The sequence below is a fragment of the Zonotrichia albicollis genome, chromosome 20 (assembly GCF_047830755.1).
Source record: "Zonotrichia albicollis isolate bZonAlb1 chromosome 20, bZonAlb1.hap1, whole genome shotgun sequence".
NCBI classification, from domain to species: domain Eukaryota; kingdom Metazoa; phylum Chordata; class Aves; order Passeriformes; family Passerellidae; genus Zonotrichia; species Zonotrichia albicollis.
The window spans coordinates 9,979,850-10,002,254 of NC_133838.1; the positions used below are offsets into that span (position 1 = coordinate 9,979,850).

The following is a 22,405-nucleotide window of genomic DNA, read 5'->3' on the forward strand; positions in this document are numbered from 1 at the left end:
GCCTGGCAGAACCAATGTCCCAAAGGCACCAAATAAAGTCACTTTTGTCACAGCACAGACACACCTGTGCTTAGATGGGTCCAGCACAGAGGAATTTGCTGGTTTGTCTGCAGAAAGCTCAGGGGGTTTTTCCTCAATTTTTCCTGGGCATTTATATTTTTTTTTTTCCCTAATATCCAATCTGAACCTCCTCCTAATTAGGAAAATTAGGATATTTTCCTAATATCCAACCTCCCCTCCTCCTGGCAGGGAGGAAAACTCAATTTCCCTGTGTGGTTTTCAGTTGTGTGGTGGCTCAGTTGGGGCTTCTGTGGAATCCCAAATGTGCAGGAAATTTTCATAACCGTCCAGGACAACATTTTTGATTGGGAAAGGAAGGGAGCGTGTGAGAAAGTTCATTACAAGAATGTAAACATCAGAAGGCTTAGAAAAATCTTAAAAATCAGGGTGGTGCTTCTGGGCTCGGCAGAGCTGAATTCAGCTGAAATGCACTTTTTTTTGGTGCCCTTGCATTGCCCAGCTCATCACTCCCTGTGCTATCTGAGATGGAAATCATCCCCTTGATGATGCTCTTGGATCCACGGGCTTTTGATGAAGTTACAGTTAATGGAATGACTCTGCATTATTTATTACCCAGCAGGCTTTGATAGGAGGCTGGAGGTGAAGCTCCAGCTCGGAGAAGGTGAATCCTGAGGGCAGCAAGGCTCCCATTGATCAAGTGTGGAGGAATCAGATTTGCAGGCGTGAAGAGCACCAATCGCTTGGTTTTTAAATCTTTAAAAGTAATAAAATGGTTATAAAAATAGTGATGTAATTAGAGTAATAAAAATTTGCACAGTTAGGATTTAGGGCAATATGAGACAATAGAAACAAAGAGTTATGGACAGTCCAGGTACCACTTTCTGGGGAAAATAAGCCCAAAAAAGGACCCACTTTAACAGAGGATTAACCCTTAAAAACAACAGCCTGTTGCATATTCATACATCTCATCCATGATGCATAAATTCCATTCAAACACAGGATTCTGTCTGGTCAGTGTCAACTTCTTCCTCTGAATCCTCACAGCATCTTCAGGGCTGAGCAAGGCAGGAAGAATTTAGTTTCTTCTGATAATGGAGCAGTAAATTCTCTTTATCTATCATTCTATTCAAACTCTTGTGGTGTGTAAATCCTCACAAAAGTTGGTAATTATTTCCATGGGTTAAAATCAAAGGCTCAGGTGTTTGTGACTCCCTGCCAGGGTCTCTGAGCCCTTTGCCAGGGTCTGGAATCACCCAGGGCAGCCAGAGGAGTGTCCTGACACTGATAAATGATGCACAGCACTAAACAATGGCCACAGGAACATTTTTCCCTATTTAGGAGGCAGTGCAGACAGTGAGGGGTTGGTGTTGGTGGGTTTGGAGAGCTCTGAGCATTGGGGTGTGTGATGGTGTTCACAGGGGTCTGAGGATGAGGGGAGAGATGAGGATCTGACTCCATGTTTCAGAAGGCTGATTTATTGTTTTATTATATATATTACATTAAAACTATACTAAAAGAATGGAAGAAAGGATTTCATCAGAAGGCTGGCTAAGAATAGGAAAGGAAAGAATGATAACAAAGGTTTGTGGCTCGGGCTCTCTGACTGTGATTGACCATTAATCAGAAACAACCACATGAGACCAATCCCAGATGCACCTGTTGCATTCCACAGCAGCAGATAATCCATGTTTACATTTTGTTCCTGAGGCCTCTCAGCTTCTCAGGAGGAAAAATCCTAAATAAAGGATTTTCCATAAAAGATGTCTGTGACAGGGGTGAGGTGAGCAAACCTTGGAGGGGCTGCTGGACAAGCAGGGTTTGCCCCTGGTGTTTCAGTGTTTGCCTGTGCATTTCAGTTTTGCTGGGGAAAGGTTTTTTTTTATGTGCCTGTGGTTGTGGAATGGGCTGTAGAACAACAGGGAATAACAGCATTTCTGTGTGAGTAACAGTAACTACAGCAAATGGCAAAACCCCAAACTGCTGCATTAGGGAGGAGGCAGCCATGGATCCTCCATAAATGATGCTGCTGAGAGCAAGGCACTGTGCATGATTTGATATTTGTTCCCGCTGAATGGTGCAGTGACCATGCATCAGCGTTTGCTAAATTAGATTTTGTTTCTGCTGAGGAACAAAGTGCAGCGACTTGTATTTCAGGAAGCACTTCAGAGATAAATTCAGTCTCCCTCTCTCTCAAGCACAGCCTGGATAATAACATGGTGTAAACCAACAGCTACAATTCTTCCTTGCTCTACACCCCCCTGGATCTGGCCTGGGATTGAAGTTTGAGGAATTGCAAGTAGGTGGAAGATGATTTTTTTCCCCACTGGTTTCCTTTGCACTTGTCACGTCAGAAAACGCCTTTGTTTGTTGTTGTTGTTGTTTACCTCCCGGCAGAGGGGGGAGGTTTGTAGTGACACATTTTGGATGTTCAGGTTTATCTCAGCGTGGAGCTGCTGGAATTCCCTGTCAGGCAGGGCTGGGAGGGAGCAGCCGCCAGGGCAGCTCGTTTGTGTTGCTTACTTTAAAGGAATTACACAAATCCTGTTGCTGTGAGTGTTCTTCCGTGGCTGAATCTCCTGGTGGGCTTGGTCAGGGTGCAGTGACTGTCACACTGCCACCTCTGGGACACTGGGCTGAGCTCTGGAGCTGCTTCAGGGCCCCTCTAAATCTGCAGTGACTGGCACCAGAACGGTGCTGGCTCATGTGTCGGGATGGCTTTGGATTTACAGCGGAAATAAAACCTCCCCCGAGCCTCTGCCTCCGCTCCTGGAGCTTGTCCTGTCAAAAGAACTCTGCTCTGGAGCACAAGGATGTGGTTCCTGCTCTTGCCACCCTTCCTTTCTCTGCATGGCAGCCCCACACTGAAGCCTGGGGGGTTTGGAGCTCTCCTCTGCTCTGCTGCTATTTATTTTTCACTGCAGTGTCTGGTCATGTTAAATTTTGTACCATGTGGATTAAACTCTGTGTTACAAACTGCAGTTTCCTGTGAGGGCAGTGCAGAGTAAATATTCCATCATTTCCCTGGTGAGGAGCCCAGGGTGAAGCCAGTTGGTCTGGGGATGGTTCAGAGAGTGCCTGTTGCACAAAAGAACTCTTGGAAGGGGAGATTTGGTTTAACCAATGTGTGAAAAAATGGAGAAATTGAGTCACCAGCAGTGAATTACATTGTTGGTGTCTCAGATAAAGTTGTTTTCCCAAAGTGCTGTGGGTTTCCTTGAAGGGTTCAATGGGTTTGGAGGTGTTTTCCAGCCTAAATGATCCTGTGATGATCCTGAATGGTGATCCCCTAAATGGTGATCCCCTAAATGATGATGCTCTAAATGATGATTCTCTAAATGGTGATCTCCTAAATGATGATTCTCTAAATGGTGATCTCCTTTATGATGATCCCCTAAATGACGATTCCTTAAATGATGAGGCCCTAAATGATGATTCTCTAAATCATGATCTCTTAAATGATGATTCCCTAAATGATGATCCCCTAAATGATGATGCTGTAAATGATGATCACCTAAGTGGTGATCTCCTAAATGACGATTCCTTCAACGATGATCCCCTAAATGGTGATGCTGTAAATGATGATCACCTAAGTGGTGATCTCCTGTATGATGATCTCCTAAATGATGATGCCCTAAATGATGATCCCCTAAATGATGATCCCCTAAATGGCGATCCCCTAAATGGTGATGCCCTTAAATGATGATCCCCTAAATGATGATTCCCTCAGTGATGATTCCCTAAATGATGATGGCCTAAATGATGATTCCCTAAATTATGATATCCTAAATAATGATGCTCTAAATGATGATCCCCTCAATGATGATCCCCTAAATGATGATGCCCTCAGTGATGATTCCCTAAATGATGATGCCCTAAATGATAATCCTCTAAATGCTGATCTCCTAAATGGCGATGCCCTAAATGATGGTCACCTAAATGATGATCCTCTAAATTATGATTCTGTAAATGGTGATCCCTCTAAATGATGATGCCTTAAATGTTGATGCCCTACATCATGATCCCCTAAATGGTGATCCCCTAAATGATGATCCCCTAAATGATGATCCCCTAAATGATGATCTCCTAAATTATGATTCCCTCAATGCTGATCCCCTCAGTGCTGATGCCCTCAGTGATCCCTTGTCCTTGTCTGCAGTTCCTGCACCAAAGCAGAGCTGAGGGATTCATTTCAGGGCCCCACTCCCAGCAAAGCACTCTCCACAATTGAGGGGAGGTGCTGGCAGAGCCCAGCCTGGCCTCAGCTCTGCTTTCCCTCCCTCCCAAATGGGACAGATGCCCACAAACCCATCCCTGTGATGAGCCCGGGGGGTCCCACCCTCTGGAATGTCAGCCCATGGAGAAGGGATGAGGAGCTGGAACACCCCCAGGAACAAACCTCAGATTATGGGGGATGATGATGCAGCATCCCCATCTCTCGGGGAGGAATTCAAGCTGCCTCCTGTCAGACTTTGGGATGGGAAGAAAGTGCCAGAAATTTTGGGAGAATTTTGTCCTCTGTCAACCCCAAATCCACCTGGAACTTGCACAGCACAGGCACCAGCGCTGCCCTTTCATATCTTTCTGCTTGTTTGTGCTCCTGGGCCAAAGGGATAAAGGGAATTGTTTCTGCAATCTTCACAGGAGAAATTTTGAATTTCAGATAAGGTTTTGTCAGTCAAGGATGAGCTGAACTAACTCAGACCTGGAAGCAAATGATAGAACACATAAATTCCCTCAGCTTCCCGGATTTCTTTCCCTGCCTGATGACTTTTTCCAGCAATGTCCAATATAAATGAAGTCCTCTGCTATTACAGCTATTACAGAATACATTACTGCCCAGTTTGGCAGCTTTTGCAAAGCTGTGCTTTGTTTGCAATAAGCAATTTTCTTTTATCTGTGCCCAGAGCACCTCTGGGTCAACGTCGTGAACATGCAAATATTTCAGTAGATTGATTGGATACATCATAAAACTCTGCCTTATTTTTCTATTATTTATTTGTTCTTTCAGATAGATTTATGCCCATTTGTGGCACAGGAAGGATGGGCTGAGTTTGTGGATTTTGGAGCTTCCATTTGACCTTGGAAGCGTTTGGAACATGGTGTCTGTGACCTTGAATCTTTTTCCTGAGCTTTGTGCAGCCTTGGTAGCTTTTACACCATCAGGAAATTGAGAGATACAGCCCCTTTAATTTCCCATTTGCCTTAAATTGTTCTGATGAACTTATGATTAAAATAAAAATGAGCAGGAGGGACAGTTCAATATCCCCCTGCTGCTTATTGAGCGTGGCTGAGGTTGGAGAAAGGATTCGACTGAATTGGAGAACAGGGCTCGTGGATCTTTGGTTCTTAAACCAAACTGGGCTTCATTTGACTGCTCTGTGATCACAGGAACGTTCCCACTCCTGTGCAGCTTTCTGGCACTGAGCTTTCCCAGTGAACTCCCCAAAAGAAATGGAGCCCAAGTGGAGGAGGGAGGCGGATTCGTCTCTTGTGTGGTGACAAAAAGCCAGGTGCTACAGAAATGCAAAATACTCCAGGCAAGGAATCCTGTGCCTCCCTCACTTTAATCCCTGGCGGATTGTGGGGCTGTCCTGCCTCTCATTGATCCAATAAACGTGCTACAAAAAGATTCCCTGGGTAGTAAATAGGATGGGCTGTCTCAGATTCATAAAACTCTGTCTTGCAGGGAGAAGTTCCACAGGAGCGTTTTTTGCACCCAAAGTAGGTCAATCTAATTATAATTGCCTTTAATGAGCACCACTCTGCAGCTCTGTACCTGTAGCTGCTTGGCACTCAGAAGTGCAAATGCCTTTGAGAAAAAAAGAAGGGGAAAAAAAAAAAGCAAGGAGAATTCAAAGAAGTAATTTCTACTCTAATGCATTTCGACTTGAAAGCCTCTGTTGTCCCCATCAGCAGGGTAAACAATGCAGCATGGGTGGGAAAAGCTGGAGCAGCAGCTCAGGGGATAAAGGTGAAACTCAGATTTTGGGCCGTGGGATTGACCCTTCAGCTGTCTGGAATTTGGCTTTGTGTGGAGGAATTAATGCACTAAAGCAGTGAGGATTGGAGCAGTTTGGAGTGAGTTGTGAGATACCCAGGTACAGCAGCAGTGAAGGGAGAGGAAAAGGCTGAGGGGAATTTGTCATTCAGGCTGTTCCCAAAACACATTCATGTACCTGTGTCCCCAGAGAGAAAAAATATCTCATTTATCCTGTAAATGCACAGGATGCCTCCTTACCTTTGGGATGCAGTGTTCCAGGGACTACCTTGGGCAGGGGAATGGATTGCAGGGAGGTTTGAGGTGTTTCTCTGGTGTTACACGAGGGGAATGGATTTAAGGGAAGTTTGAGGTGTTTCACTGGTGTTACAGGAGGGGAATGGATTGCAGGGAGGTTTGAGGTGTTTCACTGCTGTTACAGGAATGGGGAATGGATTGGAGGAAGGTTTTGAGGTGTTTCTCTGGTGTTACATGAGGGGAATGGATTTCAGGGAGGTTTGAGGTGTTTCACTGCTGTTACACGAGGGGAATGGATTTGAGGTATTTCACTGGTGTGAGAGGAGGGAATGGATCTGAGGGAAGTTTGAGGTGTTTCACTGCTGTTACAGGAATGGGGAATGGATTTCAGGGAAGTTTGAGGTGTTTCTCTGGTGTTACACGGGGGGAATGGATTTCAGGGAGGTTTGAGGTGTTTCTCTGGTGTTACACGAGGGGAATGGATTGCAGGGAGGTTTGAGGTGTTTCACTGGTGTTACACGAGGGGATTTTGTTCTCTGCAGCTTTGCAGCAGCTCCTCAGAGGTACTCACTGAAGATTTTCTGTGTGTTGAGGCAAAATGAGGAGCACAAACCTGAGAGGAACCAGCAGCCCCCCAAGGCAGGGCCTGCCCAGTGATTTCTGCCCTGTGTGCCCCCATCAGGGCTAACAGGGGTGTGAGTGCTGCTGGTTTTTGTTCCAGTGAGCCATTCCCAGGCAGGGTTGGAGGGCACCTTACAGGACGGTTTGTTTGGTCAAACCTTGCACTGTGTCCTGCTCTTTTTGGAGTCAGGACGGGTTTGTGGCTGACCTTTGGCCATGCAGGTGATTTCACAGGTTTGAGGCAGCCTTGGTGGCTCAGCCTGGCACTCCTTGGGGTCCCTTCTGCTTTCTCAGGGTGAGGGGGGGATGTGGCACTGCCTGCACACTCAGCTCTTCTGCCTGTGGCCAGGTGGAAATGGCGGAGAAGGAGAGAATCAGCTCTGGAATTGTCCCTGGAACTGGGGGAGAAGGGGACAGTGAGCTCTCGTGGAATTGGGGGAGATGGGGACACTCAGCTCTGGCATTGTTCATGGATTTGGGGGAGAAGGGGAAACTCAGCTCCGGCATTGTCCCTGGAATTGGGGAAGAAAGGGACATTCAGTTGTGGCATTGTCCCTGGAATTGGGGGAGAAGGGGACACTTAGCTGTGGCATTATCCCTGGAATTGGGGGACAAGGAGACAGAGTCAGCTCTGTCATTGTCCCTGGAATTGGGGAAGAAAGGGACATTCAGCTGTGGCATTGTCCCTGGAACTGGGGGAGAAGGGGACAGAGTCAGATTTGTCATTGTCCCTGGAATTGTCCCTGGAATTGTGGGAGAAGGGGACAGTCAGCTCTGGCATTGTCCCTGGAATTGGGGAAGAAAGGGACAGAGTCAGGTCTGGCATTGTCCTGGAATTGGGGAAGAAAGGGACACTCAGCTCTGTCGTTGTCCCCGTGTTGGGCTCCACATCCCTGCAGGGAGGAGGCCAAAACTCCATCCTCAGATTTTCCTTTTCTCTGCTTCTCTAGCTGGGGAGAGCCCTGTGTGCTCTGTTGGGATGCTGACAACATTCAATGCTCACCTCTGACTTTGTGCTTTTGTGTTTTTCTCTTGGCAGCCCAGAACTGCAGTCACACATTGCAGGGCCCAAACGGGACAATACAGAGCCCAGGCTTTCCCTATGGATACCCCAATTATGCAAACTGCACGTGGACAATCACTGCTGAGGAGCAGAACAGGATACAGCTCGTTTTCCAGTCCTTTGCATTAGAGGAAGATTTTGATGTATTATCCATCTACGATGGGCTGCCTGAGCAGGGCAATCTGAGAACGAGGTACAGTTGTTCATTACAGTGATGTTTATCAACATTTCCCCCATTCCTGCCCTTAAATCTGGGATTAAATCTGCCCTTGGATTGTTGATGCTGCAATAAACTGGGAGCGTTTCTCCATGAGCAGTTCTTACAGTTGTTTTGATTTCTTAGCTCTTGATAAGGCTTGAAATGTTTCTCTGAACTCCTGACAGTAATGATTTAGCCAGGCTCGTCCCAGACATCCAGAGGAGTTAATTGGGAAATGGAGCAGGAGGGAAGCAGAGTTAATGTGCAGAGAGCTTCCCTCAGCCCAGAGGAGATTCCTGGATGGGAGGATGGACTGTGGGGTTCAGTGACAGCTCTGCCAAAGCCTTTGTGGGTTTTCCCAAAAAATCTGGGCTCTTCCTTAACCCTCAGTGCATCCAGCAGCAGGACAGGGCTGCATTCCCTCCCATTGCTGGATCTCATTGGGGTAAGAAGTGTTCAATAATCCAGTTTAGTAGTGTTAGGAGAATTAATCCACAAACACCAGAGATTTATGTCCAAAAAGGAGACTGAGGAGTCCTGGAACTTTATTCCAATCAAGGCAGAGGCCATGGGGCATCCCCTGGGATCTCTCACATTTTTGGAGGACGCAGCCTCCTTTCTATCCCAATTTCCCAGCTGCATTTCCCTTCTCTCTTTCCCCATTTCTGAGGTACTTGAGAGGTTCAGACTCCCCAGAACACCTGATCCCAAATATTCCCCTCTAATGTACAACCCTCCCTTTTAATTTTTAATTTTTATGGAATTTAGGGGTTTTTCCCCATCATTTCTGAGGTACTTGAGAGGTCCAGACTCCCCAGAACACCTGATCCCAAAGATTCCCCTCTAATGTACAACCCTCCCTTTTAATTTTTGATTCTTACAGAATTTAGGGGTTTTTTCTTCCCCGTTGTTTCTTTCACCTTTCAGTGTTCATTTCTCAGCCAACCTAAAGTTTATGTGTAAACTCAAATCTCTTTTTCCATTCATCAGTGAGTGGAATCCTTCCCATTGTTTCTTTTCTTTCCCAGTGCTGGTTTTACCTCCCACAGCTGGTTTGGAAAGACAAATCCACTGTAGGAAAACTCCCCATGGCATCTCCAGTGAGGCTTCCAGGGTTAAAGAAAGTTTTGTGGGAGGCTGATTTTGCTGTGTTGCTGTGGCAGCATCCAGGCCCTGAATCCCTGGAATTCTGAATCCAGAATTCTGGAAACGGATTTTCCTTCAAAGCCCTCGAGTTCAGGACAAATCCATTGACCTCAGTGTCTTGTCTGACCCGAGTGGAACATCTGAGCTGCACCCTGGTGGAAATCAGCTCTTTATGTAGATTATTTCAGTTATGCAAATAAATCATCTCCTCATTTGGCAACTGTGCTTGAGAATCACTTTAATTATGGGACCTGGCTGTTTAATCAGGAGGTTCGGTGCTTTGCTTTGGGGATAATGGAAAGGTGGAAAATTTGGGGGTAAAATCCAGCTGAGGAAACTTTGTGTGGTGAGAAGTTATTGCTGCTCTGAGATCCTCACTAGAATATTCTGCTTGTAAATAAAAGTGGGAGAAGGGAACCCCCCAAGTGTGAGCTGGGAAGGTGAGGAGGCAGAAAATGTTCCCCCTGTGCCTCCCTGGTGAAATTCAGGTGAGTTTGGGCAGGTGAATGGGAGCTGGGGGTGGAACCAGCAGCAAAATTCACCTGGGAATGTTCCAGCTCTGAGCTCAGGAAATGGAGTGTATTTAGGGCAGGAAAGGGAAAGAAAGGGGTCAAATAAAGGGGATTTCTAAAGGTCTGAAAGCACTTAGAGAGGGCTCAGCACAGTGAAAGATGAACTCCTGCATGGTGGATATTTGATTTCTTCCCTTGGACATTTGTTTTCTTCCCTTGGACATTTGCTTTTTTTCCCATGGGCGTTTCTGGATTAGTAATTAATAATTTCTAATTAATAATTAGGAATTAGGAATAAAGGGGGCAAATAAAGAGAGGGATTTCTAAAGGTTTGAAAGCACTTAGAGAGGGCAAAGATGAACTCTTGCATGGTGGACATTTGTTTTCTTCCCTTGGACATTTGTTTTCTTCCCTTGGACATTTGCTTTTTTTTCCCATGGGCATTTCTGGATTAGTAATTAATAATTTCTAATTAATAATTAGGAATTAAAAATAAAGGGGGAAAATAAAGGGGGGGATTTTTAAAGGTCTGAAAGCACTTGGGGAGGGCTCAGCAAAGTGAAAGATGAACTCCTGCATGGTGGATATTTGATTTCTTCCCTTGGACATTTGCTTATTTCCCTTGGACATTTCTGGAATAGTAATTAATAATTTCTAATTTGTTTTCGTTCTAATTAATAATTAATAATTTGGAATTAGGAATAAAGGGGGCAAATAAAGAGAGGGATTGCTAAAGGTTTGAAAGCACTTAGAGAGGGCAAAGATGAACTCCTGCATGGTGGATATTTGATTTCTTCCCTTGGACATTTGCTTTTTTTCCCATGGACATTTCTGAATTAGTAATTAATAATTTCTAATTAGTTTAGTTCTAAGTAATAATTAGTAATTTCCAAACCTGGAGCTGGCTCCTTTGGGCTGTTTCATGTCTCATCTCCTTGTTCACCAATTTCGGTGTTTGGGCAATGCTCTGATGCACAGGGTGGGATTGTTGGGGTGTCCCCTGGTCCTTGTGGACCCTTCCACCTCAGGAGACCCCAGGTATTATTTTTATAATTACATCAATCTCACCTCATTAAACTCTTAACCGTTTCCTAACACTGGGTTACTTTTTTCTCCCTCTTTCTCTCTTTTTTCTCTTTCTCATGCCCATCAATTTTGCTTTTTTTTCCTGCCTGCTCTCCAAATGTTCTCCATCCATCACCGAGGTGCAGCCCTGAAGATGGATGGCCACGTGTCACTCATCACAGCTCACCCAAAATGAGCTGTGAGCAAGGGGAAAAGAGGGGACAACTCGATTTCTTTGCTGCTTTCCCCTCCCAAACTTCTATTTTTGAGCATCCTCAATTCATTTGAGGTCCTTCCCATCCCAGACCATTCCAGGATTTAGTGGGAATGGGTTAATGTTGTGTTCATCATGTGCTGGCAAACACCCTCTTGTCTTGCAATTTAATGTGGTGTGAAGGTTCCCTAATAGAATAAGAGCAGCCCTAATCCAATGAGGCATTTGCTAATAAACAGCTTTACTGGATATTAGGGAATTTGCCTTGCGTGTTTGCGATGAGGACGTGAATATTAAATGGCTTTCAGTGCCTTAATTTAGACATCCAGGGCTGTTGTCATCTCTCAGTGCCATGACTTTGCTTTGTTTGCTGAAATCAGAGCTCATTTCCAACTCTTTGCTCTTTCAGCTTCTCTGGAATCGTTTGGTTTTTAGAATCCTGCAGTGGGTTCGGTTGGAAGGGAGCTCAATTCCATCTCATTCCATCCTCTGCCATGGGCAGGGAGCTTCCACTGCCCCAGGCTGTCCAACCTGGCTTTGGACACTTCAGGGATCCAGGGGCAGCCACAGCTTTTTGGGCAACCTGTGCTAAATGAGCCTTGCTTGGTCGTATCCTATGCAAGCTGTTCCAGCTCCAGAGCTCAGTCCCCAAGGGGACTGGGTGCCAGAAGCCAGCTCGCTCTCAGACCAAGGCCGCGGGTCAGCCCCCAGCAAGCAGGGAATATTCAGCTCTTAGTGATCAGGCAGCTCTTGTGATTTCAGCTTTGCTTGCTAGGTAGCTTTCCCTTGGCCTAAGGCTCCAGCAGACGGCAGAGAGAGGAGAAGCAGAAGACGCTGGCTGTTCCACGAGTGTGGCTTTATTGGAGGGTCCCTGAGGGGTCTCAGCTCTTCTTCTTCCCAGTTAGTAGGGGTACAGTGTGCTACTTTTATACCCTTGGCCTGGATCCAATCCTGACCAATGGCAAAGGTGTTAGAGTGACCATAAGTGACCAATGGTAGGGTTTAACACAATATTGCCTTCCATGGATATAGGGATAAGGTACAAGGCGGATGTCCCTGGAGACAGGAAACTTCTTTGCCGCTGTGTCAGCATTCTATTCTCCAAGGGGCCCTGGCTAAACCTGAGGGGTTTACTACACTGTGCCAGGGCCTCCCAACCCTCACAGGGCAGGATTTTTTCCATATATATAACCTAAAATTCCCTTTTTTCAGTTGGAACTCTCCTCCTTGTCCATTGGAATTTTCCCAGCTCCTGGCTTCCAGCAGGAACCACTGTGGGGGAATTTTCTGTGAAACCTGAGAGGTGCAGATTGGAATTATATCATTATAATTCTTATATTAATGATATAATTGTAATTAATCATAATATATAATATATAATATATAATATATAATATATAATATATAATATATAATATATAATATATAATATATAATATATAATATATAATAATATAATATCTAGAATATATAATGTTATATTATTCATATATATATTTTATATATTATATATATTGTTATATATATTGTTATAATATAAAATGTTATCTATATTATAACGTTATATATTATAATGTTACACATAATGTATATAATATAGAATATAAAATATACAATATATCATATAATATATAAGATCTGTAATATAGAATAAATTATATAAAATATATAGTATAATATATATAATATAAAATTATATAATATATAATATATCATATATAATATATAATGTATAATATATAATATATCATGTATATAGTTATATTTATAACATAATATACAATATTATAACAATATAATTATAATAATTATATTTGGTGGCTGCCCAGTTTTCTCTTCCACGATGAGGGACATCAAGATTTTGCTTCCTATCAGGACTTCCCCTTGTCTTGATCTCATTACACCAGACCAGACTCTTCCCAAATCCTCTTCCCCCAAGTTCCCAGCTGCTGTGGGATGCTGTGGAGCCCTGCAGTTATTCCAGAACATTCTTTGCCCAGTTCCCTTTGTGCCCTGTGATTGCGGCGTTGTTCCCAGGTCGCTCCAATCAGGTTCCCCTCCTGATTGCCTTCCCTTTGTGCTGGGCTCAGAAACTCAGCACGGACCTGACTGCAATTTGAATTCTTGGGTTTTTTTGTGGCTCTGAGATTGCTGTGGGATTCGGGAGAGGCTCTGCACCTCTTTGTGGCAGGCTCCTGTTCCACAGCATCCCCAGGGTGGGCAACCACAGAGCCACGTGGCTTCCCCCAGCTTTTCATCTGCCAGTAATTTGCAGCACCCCTTTAATGTGAGAATCATAAATCACTTGCAAATTCCCTGATTTGAAGCTTCGGGCTTGTACTCAGATCCAAGGAAAACACATTTACAGTCTCCCTGTGAGTCGGTGGTTGTAGCTCCCTAATTCTGTTTTCCCAGTGAGACCTGCTGAATTTACACTCCAAATGGAAGTGGTCAGCTTAGAAAATCAGATTTTTTTTTCTTTTTTTTTCCTTCCAGAGATGTTAAAAAAAAGCCCAGGGGACAGAACATGGGATGTTTCTACCAGCAGAGACTCCTCATTTGTAAATGTGCTGAGCAATGCTGGGGTTTCTCAGGCTCTCTCAACCCTTGGGCTTCCCTTCCCACCTGTTGTGGGCAGGAAATTGTGTCATCCTCTGGTCTCTTCCCTGCTCAAACAAAACATTTCAGTGATGCTGGGTTTATTTGCTTGAGAAAAATGTTTGTTTGAGGCTGTGCATGCAGAGGAAAAAAACTCCCAGAGCCTTGCAGAGCCCACATTTCCACAGGCATCGCTGGGAGCAACAACAAATTCCAATTTATCGACACATCTGGGAGGAACCTGCAGAAATTCCCGCTTGTGCAGGGTCTGGGGGCACGTTTGCAGTCATTACTGCAGTGGGGTTCAGTAAGAGCCTGAATGAGAGATGTGGGACTCCAGGTGTCTCTTCAAAATGCAGTTTATTGGATCCAAGAAATAACAGCAGTGCAGGGTGGTGGGTGACAGAGCTGTGCCCACAGCTGTCAGCTCCAGCTGCAGGCAGGCCTGGAGACCCACAGCCCTCATTCAAGCTCTTACTAATGGTGCCCCACGTTGGGCGCCACTGTAAGAGCCAAAATGAGAGATGTGGGACTTCAGGGGCTCTTCAAAATGCAGTTTAGTACATCCAAGACATTACAGCAATTCAGGGTGGTGGGTGACAGAGCTGTGCCCACAGCTGTCGGCTCCAGCTGCAGGCAGGCCTGGAGACCCTTTGGTTTAGGTTACAGTGCATTCTGTACTTTTCTTTTGGTCACAATGCATTATTTACTTTTCTTTGCTGAGCATCTTCTTACAGCAGGACCAATCTATACCTTAACTTTTATCTGCAGCCTATCATAACTGCTGTAATTACCATATCCATGTTACTGTTCTCCAATCACTAAAAGTCAGCACATTACAGTTTAAGCTAGAAGTTGTTTTTCAGTTTTCTTGCAGTGGAAAATTCTGAGAGCTTTTTTTCTACTTGCCACATCAGCAGGCTTGTTTGCCTGTGCTGTCTTTGTGCTTGGTAAAAACATCTTCTTGTTTGGGGTGGGTTTATCCATAAAAACCCCTTCTAACTAACACACCCTTTGCCTCCTTGGTTATCCAGCGAGACTGGCTCAGCAATTCCTTTCTTCTATATCAAACCTTGCTTTAATTTCTATTCCTTCTTCAGATTTTACATTTAAAAAAAAAATCTTTCTGCCAAGCACACATATCTGTGAGACCTTCTTGTCCAACTTTCATCCTTCCCAGCAGGGCTCTGTGCAAACCCCGCTGCTGGCAGGGGCCCTGCTGCCCTTGCAGCTCACGTCCCACATCTCCCAGTGCCTCCTCAAGCTGCTCCCAGATCCTCATCCCTCTTCCCTGACAAGTGGCTGAACAGGGAGGAGAAGGATTGCCGTCAATCTGCTGCGTGAGCAATTCAGAACCACGTCTTGGGCCAGATTTAATTGAGTGAAAGTTGAAGGATTCGGTCTGAACCCTGGAGATGATGTGATCCTTGTGATAAGAGCAGAGTTATCTCCGGGCTGACCTAATTACAGCTGCAGCAGGAATTACCTGCGCCTTGCATGTTTCTCTTGATAACCTTTTAATTACTCTTTGAAAAAGCAGCCTGGGTGACTTGTACTTAATTACCAATCACGAGCACAAAGCTTTTGATCTTAAAAACAGCAAAAGGAGGAGGAGAGAAAGGGGCAAAAAAGGGAGGAGGAGAGGAAGTGACAAAAAGGGAGGAGAGAGTTCCCCCAGTGTTGCTGTGGCTTGCAAAGATGCAAATTTGGGGTGAAATGACATCCTGGGGGTCAGGCCTGATAAAGAAAAAAATCCTGGGGTTCTGTTCTGGTAAAGAAAAAAATCCTGGAGTTCAATCTTGGTAAAGAAAAAAAAATCCTGGGTTTCAATCCTGGTAAAGGAAAAAATCCAGGAGTTGAATTCTGGTAAAGAAAAAGTCCTGGGGTTCAGTCCTAGTAAAGAAAAAATTCTGGGGTTCAGTTCTGGTAAAGAAAAAATCCAGGAGTTGAATTCTGGTAAACAAAAATCCTGGGGTTCAGTCCTCGTAAAGAAAAAATTCTGGGGTTCAGTTCTGGTAAAGAAAAGTCCTGGGGCTTAGTCCTGGTAAAGAAAAATTCCTGGGGCTCTGTCCTGGTATAGAAAAAAATCATGGAGTTCTATTCTGGTAAAGAAACTCATCCTGGGGTTCAGTCCTGGTAAAGAAAAAAATCCAGGAGTTGAATTCTGGTAAACAAAAATCCTGGGGTTCAGTCCTCGTAAAGAAAAAATTCTGGGTTTCAGTCCTGGTAAAGAAAAAAATCCAGGAGTTGAATTCTGGTAAACAAAAATCCTGGGGTTCAGTCCTCGTAAAGAAAAAATTCTGGGGTTCAGTTCTGGTAAAGGAAAAAATCCAGGAGTTGAATTCTGGTAAAGAAAAATTCCTGGGGCTCTGTCCTGGTATAGAAAAAAATCATGGAGTTCTATTCTGGTAAAGAAACTAATCCTGGGGTTCAGTCCTGGTAAAGAAAAAAATCCAGGAGTTGAATTCTGGTAAAGAAAAGTCCTGGGGTTCAGTGCTAGGAAAGAAAAAATTCTGGGTTTCAGTCCTGGTAAAGAAAAAAATCCAGGAGTTGAATTCTGGTAAACAAAAATCCTGGGGTTCAGTCCTCGTAAAGAAAAAATTCTGGGGTTCAGTTCTGGTAAAGAGAAAATCCAGGAGTTCAGTCCTGGTAAGGAAATTCCTGGAAAACCAGCATTTGTCAGCTGGGAATGCACAGAGCTCGTGTTTGGAGTTTGTGTTGAGTCACCTCTGGCCCAGTGCAATATTCCTTTGTCACTGCCTCTTGTCTCCAAGGTGACTACGGTTCTTTTTGCTAAGGAGAAGGATAAATAAAGCAGAGGGCCAGCTAAATCCTCTGTCACCTTTCGTAAACATCGCAGCCCCACCTCCCTCTCCCCCTCAGCACAGACTTTTGTCACTTCCCATTAACTCCATGGGAAAAGAAACGCCACAAAACCCCACTTAAATTTATGTTCTCTGCTGTGTGGGATAAAATCCACTTAATTTGTGTTTTTTCTCTCTGGGAAGAGCAGCGTTTGAGCTGCTCCAGCAGCTCCAGGACCCTTCAGCAGTGTCCCTGTTTTGTTGTGAGGAAGTGCTGAGTGTTTAAACTGTGTCTGCAGGATAATTGATGAAACTGGAGCTGAAAGTCTGGGAGAGGTAATGGAGTTAATGCAGCTGCAGCAGGGCTCTGCAATTTCAGTGCAGTTTTTCCATATTTATTAGCGGAGGGTGCATCAGGAGGAGTGATAAAAGCAGCTGATTCAATCAGAGTGGGAGCTTTTTTTCCCTGGCACTGTGGGGAATGTTGGAGGCTCGGGAGGAGCCTTGGCAGGGATATTTTGGCAGCCTCTGCAGAGATGGGGATGGAGAGGTTTTGTCCTGGTTTAGGGGTTAGAGGAGGTGCTCACACCTCTGAGGTGAGACACAGAGGCAGGGGCTCTGAAGATGTTCCTTAATAATTATTATAATATGTATAATATACAATATATGTGTTTATATATATATATTTTACACATAATATAAATGTGTAAATTTATATACATATTTTTATATATGTATATATATATCCATATAATATATTATATGTATCTAGATAATATATATTTTATATATTATATGTAATAATATATTAATATAATATATATAAATGTGTAGATTATATTTAATATATATACATATATAAAAATATATAATCTACACATTTATATATATTATATATTATACATTATACATTATATAGTTTATAGTATATAGTATATATTATATAGTATATATTATGTTATATATTGTATATTATATATGATATATATTATATATCATATATTATATACTATTATATTATTACATACAATATATAATAAAAGATAATTATTATAATATATAATAAAATAAAATGTTATATATACTATCATATATATTATAGTATATATAATAAATTATCCATAATAGTAATTATTATCATAATATCATTATCATACAATTATATATTATATATTATATATTATATATTATATATTATATATTATATATTATATATTATATATTATATATTATTATATAGAACTTAATATAATAATAATAATAATAATAATAAACAACCAAATAATGGTTTGGTTAAAATTATTCCAAAATAATGTCCCTTTGAGTCAGTGAGCAGGGTGGTGGCACTGCCCTCTCTGTGGTTTGGTGCCAGCCTGGGAAGAGCGGTGCAGCCGAGGCTGAGGGGCACAGGCAGAGCCCTGGATGTGCTGGGATCCCTCCCAGGAGCCGGGATCAATCCTGCCCAGAGCCCTGGAGGGGCTGGGATCCCTCCCAGGAGCAGGGATCAATCCTGCCCAGAGCCCAGGATGGGCTGGGATCCCTCCCAGGAGCAGGGATCAATCCTGCCCCGAGCCCTGGATGTGCTGGGATCCCTCCCAGGAGCAGGGATCAATCCTGCCCAGAGCCCTGGATGGGCTGGGATCCCTCCCAGGAGCAGGGATCAATCCTGCCCAGAGCCGCTCTGCCCCCTGGGCAAATCCCTTATCAGCTTTCCCAGCTGTAAAATGCCATAATCCCGGAATCACAGGGAGCTGCTGGCCTGGCAGCCTCTCCATCCTGCCCTCCTTGCCTTCCAGGCTGTGTCAGAGATCTGTGCCTCTCCGCAGGCTGTGGGACTCTGAATTCCTGCTCTGCAGGGCTGCTGGAGCCCGGGCTCTTCCCAGCACCTCCTCTGTGGCATCGCTTGCTCCTTGCTCCCCACTTGCCCTGTGCTCAGCAATGAACAAACCGAGAAACAAAATAAACACCCCCTGTGATTTCCAGGGCGTTCCAAGAACTTATTTTCTCCATTTACTCAATTTCACACCCCTGGTGACTTTTTCCTTTTTGCTTTTTTTCCTTTTTTTTGGTGTTTTTTTTTTTTTTTTTTTTTTGAAGAAAGACAGAAATAACCCCAATCTGCCAAGTTCTGAATTGAAGCTGCTGAGCCGTGCTTGGGCTGTATCCAAACTTGCCTTTGTTTACTCAGAATGTCAGCTCGGATTTGCCAGGGGGGTGACTGAGATTTGATGAACTTTTCCTGTGAATTTGTGTTTTTCTTCCTCTTGGTTTGTCATAATGAGGCTGAGAACGGAGGTGCCACAGTTGGATCTCATGGAATTTGTGGAAGGGTTTGGGTGGGAAGGGAATTAAAGCTCATCCCATGGGCAGGGACAAAATCCCACTGCAAATCCCAGGAAATCTTGGAAAAAACCAGCATGGAAGGGATGTGAGAGAAAGAATAAATCACATCCAACTCCATGCTCTTCCCAGTCCATTGCATTGCATGGAAAATCAAATTTATTGAAATTTGATGCTCACTACCTGTCCCCAGCCTGAGCCATGAAGGCCTCATATATCTGAGCTGGCTCTGGGCTCTATAAATAACACTTTTCTAGTGGGAATTGACCCAAACCCTGCTTTAAACAAGTGGAGAAATCCATCCAGGCTGGGATTTATGAGCTCTGTCAGTGTCCCCCGAGCCTGTGTTGGTTAATGAAGCTTTGTCAGTGTCAGGGGTAAGCAAAGGGCTCCTGGGCCTTGATGGATTGAGCTTGGCTTGGGAAAAGGAGGGAAAATGCAGCTCGTTCCTGAGACTGAGAGCTGTGCTGGATACAATTCCTGGGAAAAATTGTGGTGTTATGGCACTGGGAGAGGTTAAGGAACAGGAAAAAATGAGGTTTTGCTGCCCTTTGCTTGTTAGCTGTCGTGGTAAGAAAAATAAAAGTAGTGAATGTCAGAACCAGTGGATTGTACTGGTTTGGAATCAACTCTGCAGCAGCTGGGATGGGATAGAATTTGCCATGTGAGGGAAATGTGAGGGAAATGTGAGGGAAATGTGAGGGAAATGTGAGGGAAATGTGAGGGAGATATGAGTGAAATGTGAGGGAAATATGAGTGAAATGTGAGGGAAATGTGAGGGAAATGTGAGGGAAATGTGAGGGAAATGTGAGGGAAATGTGGTGGAAATGTGAGGGAAATGTGAGGGAAATATGAGTGAAATGTGAGGGAAATGTGAGGGAAATGTGAGGGAGATGTGAGTGAAATGTGAGGGAAATGTGAGGGAAATGTGAGGGAAATGTGAGTGAAATGTGAGGGAAATGTGAGGGAAATGTGAGGGAAATGTGAGTGAAATGTGAGCAGACCCAAGCACCCCTGTGCAGGTGTTTGTTCTGTGCCCGACTCCCAAACAGCAGCAGTTGGGTTCTGAGCACAAATCCCTCCACCAGCTTGGCTAAATCCAACTGGGAGCTGTTCTTGTGTCACTGCAGGATCCTTTCAAGTTGCTTGAGAGTTGATTTTTTTTTTTTTTTTTCTTTTTTTTTGGTCCAGAGCATCATTTCAGCCTTGCAGGGCTGCAAATGAAAGGACAACTATCTCAGTGACACCAGTGAGCTGTGCCTGGAGGACAGAGCTGCCTTTTAAGTGTCTGCAGCATTTGGGAGCTGGGAGTGCTCTCAGATCATGCTCTGCTTGTTTTATTGATGATTAATGAGAGCCTTCGTGTCCATGGGCTCTGGAAAAAAGCTGACATCTCGCTGTAATTGTGTTTTTCTTTAATAAATACAGGGGGAAAAAAAAAAAATCTAACAGAGCTGCTGAGGGGGGGAAATTCCTGCCCCAGCCAAGCCTGAGGAAATGCCAGGAGAGAGAGACAGAGCTGGCTGCTGAGGGGTGGCTTTTATCCACAGCCACTGGCAATGGGAAATTCTGCAGCAAGGACAGGGGATGAGATGTGTGAGGGAGGCTGAGGGATGCTCTCAGCACCTCCTCGGCTCAACCTTTCCTGCTCCAGGCCCTTCCTTCTTGGGGTCTTTCTTTGTTAAAAGTCTCTTTTCCCAGCCTGGTGCTTGAAGAAGGAGTTGGAGCTCTCATTTCTCATTCTCAAGGTTGTTTATTGTGTCTTATCGATAAAAAAATTTCTCCTGCCCTGCCGAGGTCCATCCAGCAGGACAGTTCCAGGCACTCTGCCTGCCTCAGGGCAGTGTTATGTCTTTATACTAAAAACTACCTGTACAATATTTACAATTACTTCCCAATACCTATCACCTATGTTAGACAGTGAGCTTCTACTCTAAACCAATCTGAAAGTGCCACCATCACAGCAGAAGATGGAGGCCAAGAAGAAGAAGAAGGAGAAAGGCTGGGCACACCCAGATTCCTCCATCTTGCCTCTGAGATTGTTAAACGTCTCTTTTCCCAGCTCAGTGCTTGAAGAATGAGTTGGAGCTCTTCAGTTCTTGGTCTCAAGGTTGTTTATTGTATCTTATCTATAAAATTCTTTCTTCTGGGCTGCCGAGGTCCATCCAGCAGGACAGTCAAAAGCACTCTGCCTGTCCCCAGGGCAGTGTTGTTATCTTTTCATACTAAAAACTGTAATGTTTACAATTAATTTCCAACACCTATCACCTATATTAGACAGTGAACGTCTACTCTAAACCAATCTAAAACTGCCACCATCACAGCAGAAGATGGAGGCCAAGAAGAAGGAGAAAGGCTGGACATGCCCAGATTCCTCCATCTTGCCTCCATACCAAAAACCCCAAAATCTACTTTTCCACCCTGTGATAACTTCAGTATTATTCTACCTAAACTCTTGTGGCTTGCTGATCTTTATATAAGGTTGGTAATTTGCTCCAGGGGTCATAATCAAACCCACAGGTGTTTTGGACTCTGTTCCAGGGCTTCTGAGCCTCCTGGGTTCTGGGATCCCAAATTTCCTCAGTTCTGCAGCACTCCAGGAGCTCCTGGAGGATCCAGATGTGCCCAAGCCGTCCAGATGTGCCCCAGGGCTGGGCAGAGGGGCGGCATCCCCTCCCTCCCACCTGCCCTGCAAGGAATCATCACCCCAGGGTGGTGCAGGGGTGCCAGGCTGCTGCCACTCACCCTGCACACAGCGAGGATTGTGCCTCATTTGATGGGGAAATTTTCCCTAATAGGTGCCTTTAAATGACAGGCAGGAAAAAGCTCACCGAGCTCTGGGGTGCTGTAATTTAATGCTGGGTTAAATGACACAATCCAGTGCATTTTCATTAGATGTTCTGAGACACTTCTCCAGCATTTATGCTTTAAAGGCTGCTGGATTGCCAGCTGCAATAACTGTTTTGATTGCAGCCTGAGCTGATGGTGGGCATCCTACCAGAAAAATAATGGGCTGGGCTTTAATTATGGCACCTGCACTCCCCGAGTGCGTCAGCATGGCCCTGCTGCGTCCAAGGGATGGCAAAATGTGCAACAGATGGAGCTGAGGGGGGCTTGGAACGGGCCTGGGGGGTGTTGGGGTTTGGGGGATGAAGAAATGTTCAGGTGTGGCTGGAAGGTGCTGAGCAGCCAGGGGGGCTCTGAATGGGCTCAGCTCCTGTCACAGGGGCATGGGGCACTTTGCCATGGGTGCTGTCACATGGAGGGGTACAAAGGGGCTAGAGAGGGCCAGGGAAGGCTGGAAAACTCCTGCTGGAGCTGAGGGGGCTCAGCCTGGAGAAAAAGAGGCTCAGGAGGGTGTAAGAGTCGAAATGAGGGATGTGGGACTCGAGGCTGCTCTCCAAAATGCAGTTTATTCCATCCAAGAGGTCACAGCAGTCCAGGGTGGTGGGTGGGTGACAGAGCTGTGCCCACAGCTGCCAGCTCCAGCTGCAGGCAGGCCTGGGGACCCTGAGTTTAGGTCACAATGCATTCTATACTTTTCTTTTGGTTCCAATGCATTATAGACTTTTCTTTTGGTTCCAATG

General features: G+C 44.6%; 1 protein-coding gene across 2 annotated transcripts in view; it reads left to right on the plus strand.

Annotated features, from left to right (window-relative positions):
* The window catches only part of CSMD2 (CUB and Sushi multiple domains 2), a 326,447-nt gene that overhangs the window by 17,661 nt on the left and 286,381 nt on the right, over nucleotides 1–22,405 (plus strand). For both annotated transcript variants that reach the window (XM_074555673.1, XM_074555674.1), the window contains exon 3: nucleotides 7,917–8,133. In XM_074555673.1, the coding sequence (XP_074411774.1) occupies nucleotides 7,917–8,133 (217 nt within the window). The remainder of the gene's footprint in view (nucleotides 1–7,916; nucleotides 8,134–22,405) is intronic.